Here is an 11,198-nt window from a genome sequence, read left to right on the forward strand (position 1 = left end):
ATCCAAGAGGGCGGGAGAGGCAAGAGGAGATAAGCAAGTCCCCAGGGGCGGAAGGGGCTGGGAGAGAGGAGGTGGTGAGGGTGGAAGGAACTGGGTGGGGGGAGGGGGGAGGGGGGGAGAGGGGCACTGAGCTCACAGTGGGCAGAGCCAGATGGGCTGGGCCTCGGGGAATGGCAGCTGGGACCAGAGGCAGCCCAGCAGCCTTTGGCCGGTCCCAGGCGCGAGGTGACCTAAGGTGTGTTGGCAAGTTCATTCCTGAGCTGTGAGGAGGTGGGAGGCCTGGGAGGCCCGGAGAGAGTGATGGCTGGACAAAGAGACAAGAGAAGAGGGGGTGGCTTGGGCTTCAGTTCGAGGGAGGATCAGCAGGACACCTGAGGGACGGTGGGAAGGGGGGGGACCCAGAGTCCCGCTGCCCGCAGGGCCGGAGGGGCCTATGCAGGTACCTGAGCAGAGGTGGCCACTTGGACACGCGAGCCTAGAGCTCGGGGGAGAGAAGTGGGGTGGCTATAAAGAGCACACAGAGGACACTTAAATCCGTAAGACTAGGGATTCCTGGGAGAAGGGTGGAGAGGAGGAGGCAGGGATGGAGCCGGGGGCTCACCAACTTCCAGCGGCCGCGGAGGAGGGAAGGGTGGCCCAGGAGCTGGCAGGGCAGCGGGAGACAGGGCGCTTGGGGGTCACGAGTGGCTGAGAAACACGTGGGCAGGAAGTGAGCAGCGGACAGACAGACAGACAGACGAGGCAGGTCGCCTCAGCAGGTGCTCTCCCGGGCGGAGGGGACGGCAGACACCCGGACAGATTTGGACGAGGAGAAGGGGACGAGCGAGCACCCAGGAAAGGCGGGGAACCAGGAGACAGGATTCCGGGGAGAAGGGACATGCAACCCCAAGGCTCTGCAGACAGCAGCCGTGGTTAGAAGTTCTTCAGTGAAGGGGACAGAGAGGTGGGCGGAGAGAGTGCCTGTGGGCCTTGCAGAGGGATGCATGGCTCCTGGGGGTGGCCAGTGGCGACAGGAGCCGGGAGGGAGACAGGTGCACTGGCACGGCCGCAGCGCTGCCTCCTCCAGGAGGCCTTCCCGGAGCCCGAGCAGGCTTCCCAGGCGCACACACCACTGTCTACACGGATGTGGGGTCATTATCTCCCCGATGCCCTCGCATCCGCCCAGGCCCAGAGTTCATGAACGGGTGTGGATGGACAAATGGACAGAGAGACAGATGCTGACAAGTCTCTGAGACCCCTGACCCTAGGCCCTCAGGTCTCACTGACCAGCCCCGCTCCCCCGGCCCCGGCCCACCTTGGGATCCAGGTCGAAGAAGCTGTAGTACTTGAAGCGCAGCCAGAGCGTGTCCCCGGCCTTGATGCCCTGCTGCATGAGGCACCGCGACGAGTCCAGCCACCTGGCGGTGAGGCGGGGGTCAGGGCTGAGCCGGGACAGCGCTGGGGCGGGTGGGGGCTGGGCAGGGGCTTGGGGGCGAGCACACACATATAGGAAAGGCCTGGGAACAGGAGGCATGGATCTGGGGTGAGCAGGACACAGAGGGTGGGAGCCGGGGGAGTTGGGGGCACCACAGGGACGTGGCCCAGGAGCAGCCGGCAGGCGGGGCACCTGCTGTGCAGCTGGGTCTTGTCCAGCAGGGAGCTGGGCCGAGGCAGGCGCTGCAGCAGGAGGGGGTCGGGCGGCGGCTGAGGCCGGCTCAGCATGTGGTAGCAGGCCTCCGTCTGGGCGCTGTCTGAGAAGTGGGCTGGCATCCCCCGGAACAACGCAGGTGCCATGCCTGGAGGGCAGGGCAGGTGGGGGTCAACCAGGCCCGGCCCCCCGTCCTGGGCCTCCTGGGCCCGCCCCCTGCACCCAGCCCCTGGCCCCCCCAGTCGGTGCTCACCCCCAGCCAGGACGACCTTGGTCAAGTCATAGACCTCCTCCTCCGGCTCCTTCTCCTTCTTCTTCTTCTCCTTCTTCTCAGGAGCCCGGAGCAGGGACAGCTCTTCAGGGTGCCGGATGCCTGCGGGAGCTGGGGCCTCAGCGGGGACCAGGCCCCCCCCCCCACCCGGGGGGCTCCTGCCCCTCCCCACTTCGGGGCAGGCCAGCCCTGCAGAGGGATTTACTGCTCGGTGGTGGCAAGGACAACATGACAGTAGCTGGGCCTGTAAAGGGAGGGGACCAGCCCCCTTGCAGGACCCTTGCAGGGGGACAGGGGGGATGGAGACTCACTGAGGAGGCGGCAGATGGCGGCCACAGCCTGGAAGAGGGGCTGGGAGAAGCTGGCTCGGAGGCGCAGAGCTCGGCGATTGGGCAGCCGCAGGAGGATGGGCCGGTGCTGGGGCCCGAAGAAGAGGCGGGCGTCGGCCAGGATGCCGTACTTATCCAGCGTCCAGTGGGTCTGCAGCAGCCACAGCTTCTTCTGCTCCCACCAGATGGCGTGGTCCGACCAGTCCTGCTTGCGATCTGCGGCCCGGGAAGCAGGGGCGGGTGAACATCAGCCCGGAAGGCCTGCCCCCAGCGCTGGGCACAGCCTGGGATTCAGAGGCCTGAGGCGATGTGCCCTCCCCTGCCAGGCCCAGGGCAGGGCCAGGCTGTCAGTCCCGCCTCCACAACCCGCCCTCCTGTCGGTCCTCAGTGCCGACCACCACAGGAGGCTGGCCCCCTGCCTCCGCCCACCCCCACCCGAGGGACCTGCCAAACATCAGCCCTTGCCCGACAGTCCCTTGTGTGGTGGCCTCCGCCTCCAGGAGAGTCCGACGGCCGTATGACGGCCTATAGCGCTCCAGGAGTCGTGTGTGTCCCCCCCACCCCCCCGCCCCGGCCTAGGTGCCCAGGTCAGAGCGCCCCTGCCTGACCTCGGCTGGCCTCCCTCCTCTCTGCTGGGGCCCCTGTCCAGACTCAGGAGGCGGCTTCTCCTGTGAGCCCCCTGCCAGGCTGGGGGCAACCTCTCCTGGCCCAGGCCCCACGCTGGCTCCCGTGCTGCCCCGCACTCAGCAGCCGCCACGCTCCAGGAGGCCAGGGGCTGGCGCGGCCCCGCTCAGTGGAGCGCAAGGAGTGTCTGAGGCCCTAGGTCAGTGGTCAGCAAACTCATTAGTCAACAGAGCCAAACATCAACAGTACAACGATTGAAATTTCTTTTGAGAGCCAAATTTTTTAAACTATATAGGTAGGTACATTGTTATTAACTTAATTAGGGTACTCCTAAGCTGGCCTTTGCTAAAAACGTCCTCAAACTGATTGAGGTACGTTCGCTGAGGTCGACCCCTTCCAACTCTCCCATCCACACTCGTCTTGGATACTTTTCAGATAGACGAAGGAGTGTGGGATGGGAGAGTCGGAATGGGTCGCTTTGATGAACGTGCCGAAAAACAATGTACCTCCCCCCGTGCTGCGTAGCCCGTGGCCCGACCGATCGACACCCCCCACCTTCTTCTAACGCCACTTCTTCAAAATAGAGTCGCGCAGGCCGAAAACCGACTTCTGCGCATGGGCCACGAAGTTTCAATCGCACTGTACGTGCCCACACGTGGAAGAGCCACACTCAAGGGGCCAAAGAGCCGCATGTGGCTCGCGAGCCTCTGTTTGCTGACCACTGCCCTAGGGGATGAGCAGGGACAGGAGGGTGGGCACAATGTCCCCATTGCAAGGACTCGGAGCTGAAGGACTGCCTCGGGGAGCCCTGCAGTGGGTGGAGGAGTGGCTTCCGTCTGCCTGTCTCCCTGTGTAGGCCTCTGGCGTTGCCATGTGCTGTGCCCAGAGGCCAATCAAGTCTTCACTGCTCAGCCCTGGCTCCCCCCACCCTGCCTGCTGCCGGCTCCTGAGGGACCCCCTGTTCCCAACTTTTGCTTCCACAGCCTCCTTGGGCCCTGCCTTCTGGAAGCGCCCTCACACCTCAGCCTTTTGGCCGAGCTGGCCTGGGGCCCTGGCCTGCCCGCTGACCTCCCTCCCAGGAGGCACGTGGTCGGTTGGTTGGGTCTGAGGAGGCCCACACACGCCGCCCGCAGGCCACATGGCCCCCGACTGGGCGATCACAGGCCTGCCGTCCAGCCCTGGCTATCGGGGTGTGCCTACCGCCCTCCAGGAAGGGCAGTGCGCACCCCAGCAGGGAAAGGTGATGGATGTCACTGCCCTGCTCCTTTCAATGGCTGAGACCACAGACTGCTCTGCTGCAACTTCCTGTGGGGGCAGGGCCTTCCCACCCAGGCTGGGCCGTCACCAGCCTGTGAGGGCTTCCGCCTGGGGAGGAGATGTGGGAGCAGAGCCCTGCGGGCTCCCTCAGGCCCCCGGTGTGACCCTCCCTCAGCCCAGGCGAGGCCCTTAGAAGTGGAGGAATGGAGGATGCGGCCAGGCCTGCTCCTCGGGGACTTAGCAGAACCAGCTGGAGTGGGAGGGAGCGAGCGAGGGAGCGAGACAGTGGGAGAGGGGAAGTGGGGGAAATGTCTTTTTTGGAACCAAATGATTAAGCTGGTGCCTGAGTCACTGTGACACCGTTATCTGTCGCGGGCTGTGCAGCGGGGACGCAGGGGAGCCACCCGCGGTGCTGAGGTCAGCACAGGGCCGGGCACTCACTGATCTCCTCCACGATCTTCAGGAGCACCCCGCCGATGTGCGACTCCCCCGTGACCCGGAGGGTGACCGACTCAGCCTCGGGGTCCTCCTCTCCCACAAACACCCGCAGCTCCCAGGACGAGTCGATGTAGTCCCCGGTGGCCGTCTTCATGCCCGCCATGGCTGCGGTGGCTCTACAGCGAGTGGGGAGGAAGCAAAGTGGGCAAGGCGCTGGGCCTGGTAGGCTGCCTGGGTTCAAGCTGAAGAGGCCCCACGGTGCCCTGGACAGGGGTGTGTGTGCGTGTGTGTGTGTGTGTGTGTAACCCGCAGGCCAGTACACCAGGGCAACGGCGAGACACGGAGTGCTGAGTTGTTCCAGGCAAACCTCAGACCTCGTCATCACCATGGTTAAGCTGCAAGGACCCTCGGAGACCATGTTGTCCAACCCACTCCCATCTTACAGGTGGGAAGATTGAGGCCCAGCAAAGAGTAAGAAGGGGCTCACTCAAGAGCACCCCGCTTGATGGCAGAGAGGGCACAACCTCCATCTGCTTTCCCAGTTCACACTCACCCCAAGCCCACACGGGCAAGCTGCCACCCCGGAGATGGTTGTAAACCCAGGTCAGAGAATAATTCCAATCCTGGCCCGAAGGTGAGATCCGCACATCCCAGCCCAGCCCGCCTCTCCAGGAAAGTGCGGGCTGCGGCCTGGACAAGGCCATGGGGCCGGGGCTGTGGGAGGAGGGCGGGGAGGAGAGGGGCCCATCTTACCTTGCCTGCAAGGGGCTGGGGCTGCAGGCGGAGCGTTGGAGTGTGAGCCAGTCCTGGCCTCAGCCCGCACACCTGCAGACGGCTGGGTGCCTCCTTCTCCTCCTCTTTCTCTTTGGAGCTTCCTTCAGAGGGCAGCCCTGGCCTCTTACGCAGGGCGGGCTCAGCCCCTCCCCAGGGCGGGCTGGTGGCTCTGGGTTCAGGAAGCAAACTGCCAGCTACTGCTGAGGGCTACAGGGTGGCCCCGCCTTGGCTCCGAGTGAGCACAGGAAGCAAGCAAGGAGTGAGGCTGGTGGACCCAACGCCACAAAAGGGTCCCCTCGCGGGGAGGGCTGCTCGGTTCAAGAGAAGCCATCAATTTGTGCTCATGGCCAGGCCCCCTGTTGGAAGGGCCCCAGCTTGTCCTGCCTGCAAGGGGCTGGGGGTTGGAGTGTGAGCCAGTCCTGGCCTCAGCCCGAACACCTGCCGGCGACTGGGTGCCTCCTTCTCCACCCCGTTCTCTTTGGCGCTTCCTTCAGAGGGCGGGTGCCTTTGGGCCATGAAACACCACCGGGTGCCAAGGAGAGGCATGGAAGTGAAAGGACTGGATCCAGGTTTAGGGCTTGGCGGGTCAAGTCAGCCCAAGACTCAATGTCCCTTCTCACCACAAGGGCACTTGAAGAAGGCCTGGGGGAAAACAACGTCCTTCTTTCCTGTCCCCAGTAAGGGCCTCTATTTCCAAACTTGTCCGTCTTAGAGCTGCTCTGGGAAACAGCTGAACAGACTGGCCCATCATTCACAACCTCCCTGCCCCAGGTGCTCCCCTCCCACCCAGTACCCGGAGGCTCACTCCTGTCAAGCTCCTCCCCAAAGGTGACCTCAGGGTCCCTGTAGCCCAACCTCTTCCCGCCCAGCCTTGCACTGGGATGGGAGCTTTGGGAGAGCCGCGCTGTGCTGCCCGAACTTGGCCTTTCCAATTAAGGGCTGGAGGGAACTGAACCTGCAGAGACAGTGGCACCAAAGATGCAGACTCCCTGAGGTTAGGCTTTCTGAGCTGCCACCCGGGTGGGGAGGGGCCTTGGGGACTCCCAGGGGAAAGCCATTTTATGCAAAGTCAAGACAGCAGGAAGTACAGCCAGCTGCTGGCCTCAGCGGTTCCTAGCCCAGAAAGCTACTCTTGGAGCAAAAGAGGAAGTTTTACTCCTGCCCCAGAAGCAGTCTCAGTCCAAGAGTTTTAGAAATAGTCTGTTGTGACCATGGACAAGTGTAACTAAAACCTACTACTTTAAGCCCAGTTGAGAGCAGTGAGCTATTTTTAAAAAATATATTTTTATTGATTTCAGAGAGGGAGAGGGAGAGCTAGAAACATCAATGATGAGAATCTTTGATTGGCTGCCTCCTGCACGCCCCCTACTGGGGATCAAGCCCGCAACCTGGGCATGTGACCTGATCGGGAATTGAACTGGGACCTCCTGGTTTATAAGTTGATGCTCAACCACTGAGCCACGCCAGCTGGACTCATCATTGATGTTTCTATTCCTTTTCCTTCTGCTCTCTAAAGTCAATACAAACATAAAAAACAAAACCTAAAACTAACATATAGCTGCTGACAGATCTGATCTCCCCAAAACAAGTCCAAAGCAAGTCTTGCAATGGAGGTGGTTTTGGTTCGCAGGTGGAATAGTGTTCTCTGGGTGGAGTTGGCTTCTGGTTTGAGATTATGAGTGTGAAGAACCGACAGCATAGGAATCACCAGTTTGTCTGAACCTGGCCACTGAGTAGGGGTGACTCCAAGCTCCCTTTCAGCTGTTCATTGAGTGACAGCACCACCTAGTGACCGCCTCGGCAAAGCAGTGTGACCAAGGCAAGCTCACACTGACCCACATTAGGAAAAGGCCCTGGTCCTGTCATCAATTCACACACCTCTCCCCATCCAGGTGGACGCCGGAGGACAGCCACTTAAAGACTTTTGTTTTTATTTAATGATTGATTTTTAGAGATGTTGATTTGTTGTTCTACTTATTCATTCATTCATTGGTTCTTTCATTTTTTTTTTTAAACACATTTTTGTTGATTTCAGAGAGGAAGAGGGAGAAACATCAATGATGAGAATCACTGATCGGCTGCCTCCTGCATGCCCCCTACTGGGGATTGAGCCCACAACCTGGGCATGTGCTTTTGACTAGAATTGAACTTGGGGCCCTTCAGTCCGCAGGCTGACACTATCCAGAGCCAAACCGGCCAGGGCTCATTGGTTGATTCTTGTATGTGCCCTGACCAAGGATCAAACTCGCCACCTCGGTCCATCAGGATGATGCTCTCACCAACTGAGCTGCCTGGCCAGGGCCCACTTGGAAGTCTTTTGGCAGAAAAATTACTCAAGGACATCACAAGGCATAACCACGCCTGACTGGCTTGTTTTATTGGAGAAGGGGACTCGGAGTTAACAATGTGAAGACAGTTGGGACCTGAGGTTGGGAAAAATACCCTCCCTTCCCCATTCATGCCCACTGCCCCAAATAAAAAATAACCAACTATGGGAGGGCAGCTGAGACAGCGACTGGGAACAGGGGACAGAGACACGGAACTCAAGGGCAGCGGAAGAGACCATGCATGTGCTGGGAGGTCCCAGAGGCAGCGGCTATAGAGTAACGTGGGTACAAGTCTCTGTATCTTCCACACAGGTCTGTATAAATATATAGAGATAAGTTGTTTGCTTTCCCCCTTCTCTCCCTTCTGCTCCATGCTGCTTGCTGCGGTCCCAGCTCCTCTTTCCACACGAGGACAGAGGGAAGAGGGATGATGAGCAAGTCATCACCGAATTGCGATCAGACCCACATCCATCAGCTTCTGGATCTTCTGTGCTATTACAGGATTCTTTAAGTGTCTAATGAAGAAGAGACAAAGCTTGAAATGAGACTTAACATAAGAGAAGCCTTACTTGTTCTTGGAGCAAGCCCCAGTGCACACCCCTTAGAAGGTATCGACAGGAGGTGGTTGAGGACAAGTTCTGGCAGGAGAACTGCAGAGGCCTTCACTGCTATGCAGCCAGAACCTGACCAGTCCCACTTTATGGGGACAGCTTTAAATGGAGACCATTCTCCCAGCAAAATTGGTCTTTCCAATGAACTATTTAAGCTACCATGACTAACAAAAAGAGGAAGCCCTTCCAGTCCACCTTTAAACTGCCAACCTTTAAAATTTCAAGTAAGAATCACACAATAAATACTCCACCCAGGCTGATCCCATGCGTCCCCAACCTCACGCACTGCCACTGGTTTATCCTTCAAGGCCATCTCCCCAACTCCACTCACTCGCTAAGTGCCTGAGGGTCCTTCTGCATCTGTTCCAGGATGAGCCGCATGGCTGGGTCACTCATGATCTGTTGCACCTCAGGGTCGGCCATGGCCCGTCGCTTCACATCTTCGGGGCTGTCGTGTCGGTTGTACTGGGCCATCATACAGCGTTGGTAACCATCTGCTGCCTCCTGCGTTCCAGCAAAGCCAAAGGGGGAGGGTGTTAGCACAACCTACCTCACTGCTTCAGTAGGTAACTGAGAAGGGCTGAGACACACACACACACACACACAGAATCAGGTGAGAGGCAAGGATCAGTGAATGACCACGGAAAAGACCCGAAGGAGAAGTGGGGGCAGGGGAGAGCTTCCTGGAAGCCAGAAGCAGCCCACCTTACAGTTGGAGTCCAGCTCTAGCGCCTTCTGGTAGACATCCATCGCTTTGGTGTAATCCTTCATGGCTTCCAGGGCAGCTGCTTTCCGGGTATAACCTTTGACTGCAGACAGAATGGGAAAGGTGAGGCCTTCCCCAAAACGCAGCTCCCAGGCTGCTTCCCTCAGCCCCTCCCGAGCGCCATGCCCCTCGCGCCGTGATGCAGCTGCTGAACATTACAGCTGTGGGACACACAGGCATGTTCCCGCCTTTCTATATTTTGACCAGGATGAAGGGATGGGAAGAGGCAGCATAAAGGCACTTACTGAAGGATGGTTCTAGCTGGATACATTCCTCACAGTCCTAGGAAGAAGAGGCAAAAGGAATTAGGCTCATTCCTTTCATGAGCTACTTCAAGGCAGACTGCTCCTTTGGAATGACAGACTGATCCATCACCCAGAGCCCTTACAAAGGATTCTACTTTTGCTTCTAGTGCTCCTGTCAATCCTGGCATCTGGGTGGATTTAAGAGCAGCCACAGCAAAAGGAGGGCAGAGGAGTGAGTTAAGCAACACCACAGGGACAACAAGTCCACGATAGGGACCATCCCATCCAAGTGGCCTGGACTTTTCAAAAGGCTAATGACTAAGCGCGTGCGAGAACACGCACGTGCACACACACACACACACACGCACACACACACACACACACACACACACACACACACAAGCCCTGGCTGTTTGAGTGGTTAGAATGTCAGCCATGCACAGAAGGATTTCCCATGTCAAGGCCATGTATCTGGGTCGCAGGTTCACTCCCCGGTCCTGGTTGGGATGTGTGTGGGAGGCAGCCAATCGATGTGTCTCTCTCACATCACTGTTTCTCTCTGCCTCTCCCCACCTCCTTCCCCTCCACTCTCTCTAAAAATCAATGGGTCCGGCCAGTGTTGCTCAGTGGTTGAGTGTTGACCTGTGAACCAGGAGGTCACGGTTTGATTCCCAGTCAGGGCACATGCCCAGGTTGCAGGCTTGATCCCCAGTGTGGGATGTGCAGGAGGCAGCCAATCAATGATTCTCTCTCATCATTGATGTTTCTATCTCTCTAGCCCTCTCTCTCCCTCTCTGAAATCAATAAAAATAAAAAAATAAAATCAATGGAAAAAATATCCTCTGGTGAGGATTAACAAAGCAAAACAAAACAAACAAAAAAACACAAAAAACACAAAAACACACACACACAAAAAGAAACAAAAACCCAAAAGGTGGGGAAGCTTCCAGTTTGAGAAACTAAAGAACATGACAACCATATGAAAAGCATGGGCTTTAGAAACTAAAACTTTAAAACATATTTTCAGACAAGTAGAGAAATCTGAATATAGACAGAGAGCAGATGGCACTGCAGCCTTAGTTTTGTCATCATCAGGTGCCAGACAGTTAGGGGGCGACCAGGCCGGCAGGGGGGCAGTTAGGTGGTGACCAGGCTGGCAGGGGGGCAGTTAGGGGGTGATCAGGCAGGCTACCAGGTAGCAGGCAGGCAAGCGGTTAGGAGCCAGTGGTCCCGGATTGGGAGAGGGATGCCCAACTGCTGGTTTAGGCCCCATCCCGCAGGGATCGGGCCTAAATCGGCAGTTGGACATCCCCTGAAGGGAACCAGATTGGAGAGGGTGCAGGTTGGGCTGAGGGACACCCCCCCCCCGCCCCCGCACGATTTTGTGCACTGGGCCTCTAGTTGTTGAACATAGGTGAAGAATACACAGGTATTCTGTGTATTTTTGTTTGAAACATCTTCAAAATATAAAATTATGTAAAATAGAATGTGCTACACAGTGTAGTTTTCACAGCTAGGTTTAATTCCTCCTCTTCCATCAAGAAACTTTAAGACCAGAAGTAAATCCATTCATTCTTTCCTTCCGTTTGCATGAGTGGGAAAGTACTGCTCCACCTCACAGGTGACTGATGTCTCTAGGCCACAGATCCAGAAGATAATGGCAGCAAAACCAAACCATCATGGACTCAGGTGTTTCCAGATAGACCACATTTTTTTACCTTCCCACAAAACGTTCCTAGATTGTCTCCTAGAGAAGTTAAAAAATAGCCAGGAGGCACAGAGCAGCTTCTGCTCAAGAGAGCAATGGGGAATAATTTCTCCACAATGTCGAACGTATTCAAATAACTATTCTCAACATGACTGAGAACAGCAGACCTGCTAAGCTAAACATCAAAAAGTGAAGAATGGTAAAGCTGCAGTGAAAATATG

The 11,198-nt window shown here is 57.5% G+C and overlaps 2 protein-coding genes across 4 annotated transcripts in view; both read right to left on the minus strand.

Annotated features, from left to right (window-relative positions):
* The window catches only part of FERMT3 (fermitin family member 3), an 11,989-nt gene extending 6,196 nt beyond the window's left edge, over positions 1-5,793 (minus strand). Inside the window, exons 1-6 of the mRNA XM_023747355.1 lie at positions 5,300-5,793; positions 4,550-4,722; positions 2,210-2,443; positions 1,881-2,000; positions 1,607-1,775; positions 1,295-1,397 (exon numbers count right to left, since the gene is read on the minus strand). Coding sequence (XP_023603123.1) covers positions 1,295-1,397; positions 1,607-1,775; positions 1,881-2,000; positions 2,210-2,443; positions 4,550-4,709 — 786 coding nt within the window. The 5' untranslated portion in view covers positions 4,710-4,722; positions 5,300-5,793. The remainder of the gene's footprint in view (positions 1-1,294; positions 1,398-1,606; positions 1,776-1,880; positions 2,001-2,209; positions 2,444-4,549; positions 4,723-5,299) is intronic.
* Positions 5,794-7,665: 1,872 nt separating this feature from the next.
* The window catches only part of STIP1 (stress induced phosphoprotein 1), a 14,390-nt gene continuing 10,857 nt past the window's right edge, over positions 7,666-11,198 (minus strand). Inside the window, exons 11-14 of one of the 3 annotated variants that reach the window (XM_006106556.3) lie at positions 9,270-9,306; positions 8,964-9,067; positions 8,590-8,762; positions 7,666-8,162 (exon numbers count right to left, since the gene is read on the minus strand). In XM_006106556.3, the coding sequence (XP_006106618.1) occupies positions 8,090-8,162; positions 8,590-8,762; positions 8,964-9,067; positions 9,270-9,306 (387 nt within the window). In that variant the 3' untranslated portion in view covers positions 7,666-8,089. Of the gene's footprint in view, positions 8,163-8,589; positions 8,763-8,963; positions 9,068-9,269; positions 9,307-11,198 lie in introns of those variants that run through there. The other 2 variants (XM_023747356.1, XR_002827157.1) reach the window with 2 other exon arrangements.

Source organism: Myotis lucifugus, unplaced genomic scaffold (genome assembly GCF_000147115.1).
Source record: "Myotis lucifugus unplaced genomic scaffold, Myoluc2.0 scaffold_845, whole genome shotgun sequence".
NCBI lineage: Eukaryota > Metazoa > Chordata > Mammalia > Chiroptera > Vespertilionidae > Myotis > Myotis lucifugus.